This window comes from Myzus persicae, unplaced genomic scaffold (genome assembly GCF_001856785.1).
Source record: "Myzus persicae strain clone G006 unplaced genomic scaffold, MPER_G0061.0, whole genome shotgun sequence".
NCBI lineage: Eukaryota > Metazoa > Arthropoda > Insecta > Hemiptera > Aphididae > Myzus > Myzus persicae.
Window position 1 is genome coordinate 1 of NW_019102729.1, and position 2179 is coordinate 2179.

The following is a 2179-nucleotide window of genomic DNA, read 5'->3' on the forward strand; positions in this document are numbered from 1 at the left end:
ATATATATATATATATATAACCAATCAGGTAAATAAAACATTAATAGGGCTCAGATATTGTAACAGTAACATATAGCTCTAAATTATAAATTGGTGAATTCGAATAAGCTATAATTAGAAATGCATATTTCATACATTTTAGGGACACTTCTGCACTTTTAAGCTCATTAATAGTAACAACATAAGATGTTTATTTTTTGAAATTTTAATTAATTTTTTTGCATAGGTATTTATGAACAATTGTATGGATATCTTAACCTTTTTTACCTCCCATAACTAATCATTATATTTTATATCAGGTAGGCACTAACACAATAATTGTATTTAGTTTAGAGAGCAAATTTTCCCACTTTTATCAAATATAAATTTTAAAAAAATTTGCTCCAACGTTATCAGACAGTGTCAACGTAAAAGTAATCATTGAAATCATAACCCAATGCTCTGTAAAGAGTGTCATCATTTAAATTAATTTAATAACATAAGTAGTTACTATTGAAAATGTAAAATCCATCATAATATATTATTTATAAAGTTTAAATAAAGTCAAATAACTTAGTAATCAGAAGTTGTCAACGTAAGTAATCATTGATATCATAACCCAATGCTCTGTAATGAGTATCATCATTTTAAATTAATTAAAAAACACTAGTTACTACTTACTATTACTATGTATGATAGATAATATTAAATTAGGAAGTTTCAAGAAAGTCAAATTATACAGACTTAAAGATATTGGTAATCAGACTTTGTCAACGTGTTAAGTAATCACAGGATATCATAACCCAGTGCTCTAAGCGATGTCATCATTTTTAGTTGAATGTTTTAAATACACACTATTATTGTTGTTTCACTTCTAGTATAAACTTTTTATGTACTAAATTTGTCTTAATTCATTGGAACTCCAGAAACAATTTATTTTTACCAGAGTACGCTGATGAAATTATTTAATTTAGCACACATTAAAAAAAAAAACATAGAAAACTGATAGTACAAGGTTCATATGTGGACATTTTGTGTGCATATTAACATTAAAATTATGATTTATATTATAATTACCTTTTGACATGACAAGAGCAGGTACACCAGAAGCGGCAATAGCTGATACTGTAGCATATCGCTTTTGTGTTACGTTGATTTTTCTATGCCAACGGCGCCATACACGTGTAGGGGCGAACATTCGTCCACCGCGACACATGTTACCGAAAGCTCCTTGACCACTGCGGTGAGTACCACCACCCCGGACACGAGGAATACGAGCAACAGCACGACCAGTACCCCATGATTCAGCACTAGTTTGATGACCTTAAAGTATTAAATAACCTAAACTAAATGATAAACAAATTATAAAAAAAAACATTTCTTACCAGCTAGTTTGCTGACAGCATAAGGTTGTCTGCTGTTCTTGGAGACATTGTCGTGTACAAAACTAACAACATCTGGTCTGATGGGTGCCTTGAACACAGTAGCAAGGGCAACGGTTTCTCCAGTTTCTTCATTTTTTTCACTGTATACAGAAACTAACGGCCGAGCTGTAGATAAAGCCTATAACCATAATAAAATGATGTGTCACCAATTTTCAATAGAAATTTTTAAATAAATAAAAATAAAAAGTATCATTTGAAGTAACACCAAGTACACCCTTAAGCACAACACAAAAGTAAGGGCAGACATTACTTGGAAAATATACTTTTATGTACACATGGTTTTACAAACATAAGTATTGAACTGGTGGATGATTAACAAACCGTAAAATACGGGAAGAAATGGTTTTATCTGCGGTATAAGAAGCCCAATCACGAGTCATTTTTTTTGTTAAAAGAAACAGTATCAAATACCTAACTACAAAAACGTGATGGTGGATACATTTTATGTCGATTGAAACCAAACTTACAATTTAAGGATATTGTTTAGAAAGTGTCTCGAGTTTAATTCGAAAACATGAAACTGCAAGCGGTGAAACATCATTAATACAAAAGTGAGGTTAGGTTAAGAAATGTCGCTATTTTTTACATATAAATAAGCTATATCAGTGAATCGTAGTGAAGACGTTTTAAGACGATCGAATTTGCACAAGTCTTGAAACTAAATGTCTGAACGCGAAAACAGGCATTATTAAGTTAAGATCGCCAAACAAGAGGTCCACATGGCCAGGCATGGCCAGCGGGTCGAGTGCATGCAT

General features: G+C 31.6%; 1 protein-coding gene across 1 annotated transcript; it reads right to left on the reverse strand.

Moving 5' to 3' along the window:
- Positions 1-729: 729 nt before the first annotated feature.
- On the reverse strand, positions 730-1542 carry LOC111033039 (60S ribosomal protein L4-B; the record flags this gene model as incomplete). Its single annotated transcript, XM_022313601.1, has 2 exons — positions 730-1302; positions 1365-1542. Coding segments are annotated over 2 exons (531 nt in total), but the record flags the coding sequence as incomplete, so codon positions are not given.
- Positions 1543-2179: the final 637 nt, after the last annotated feature.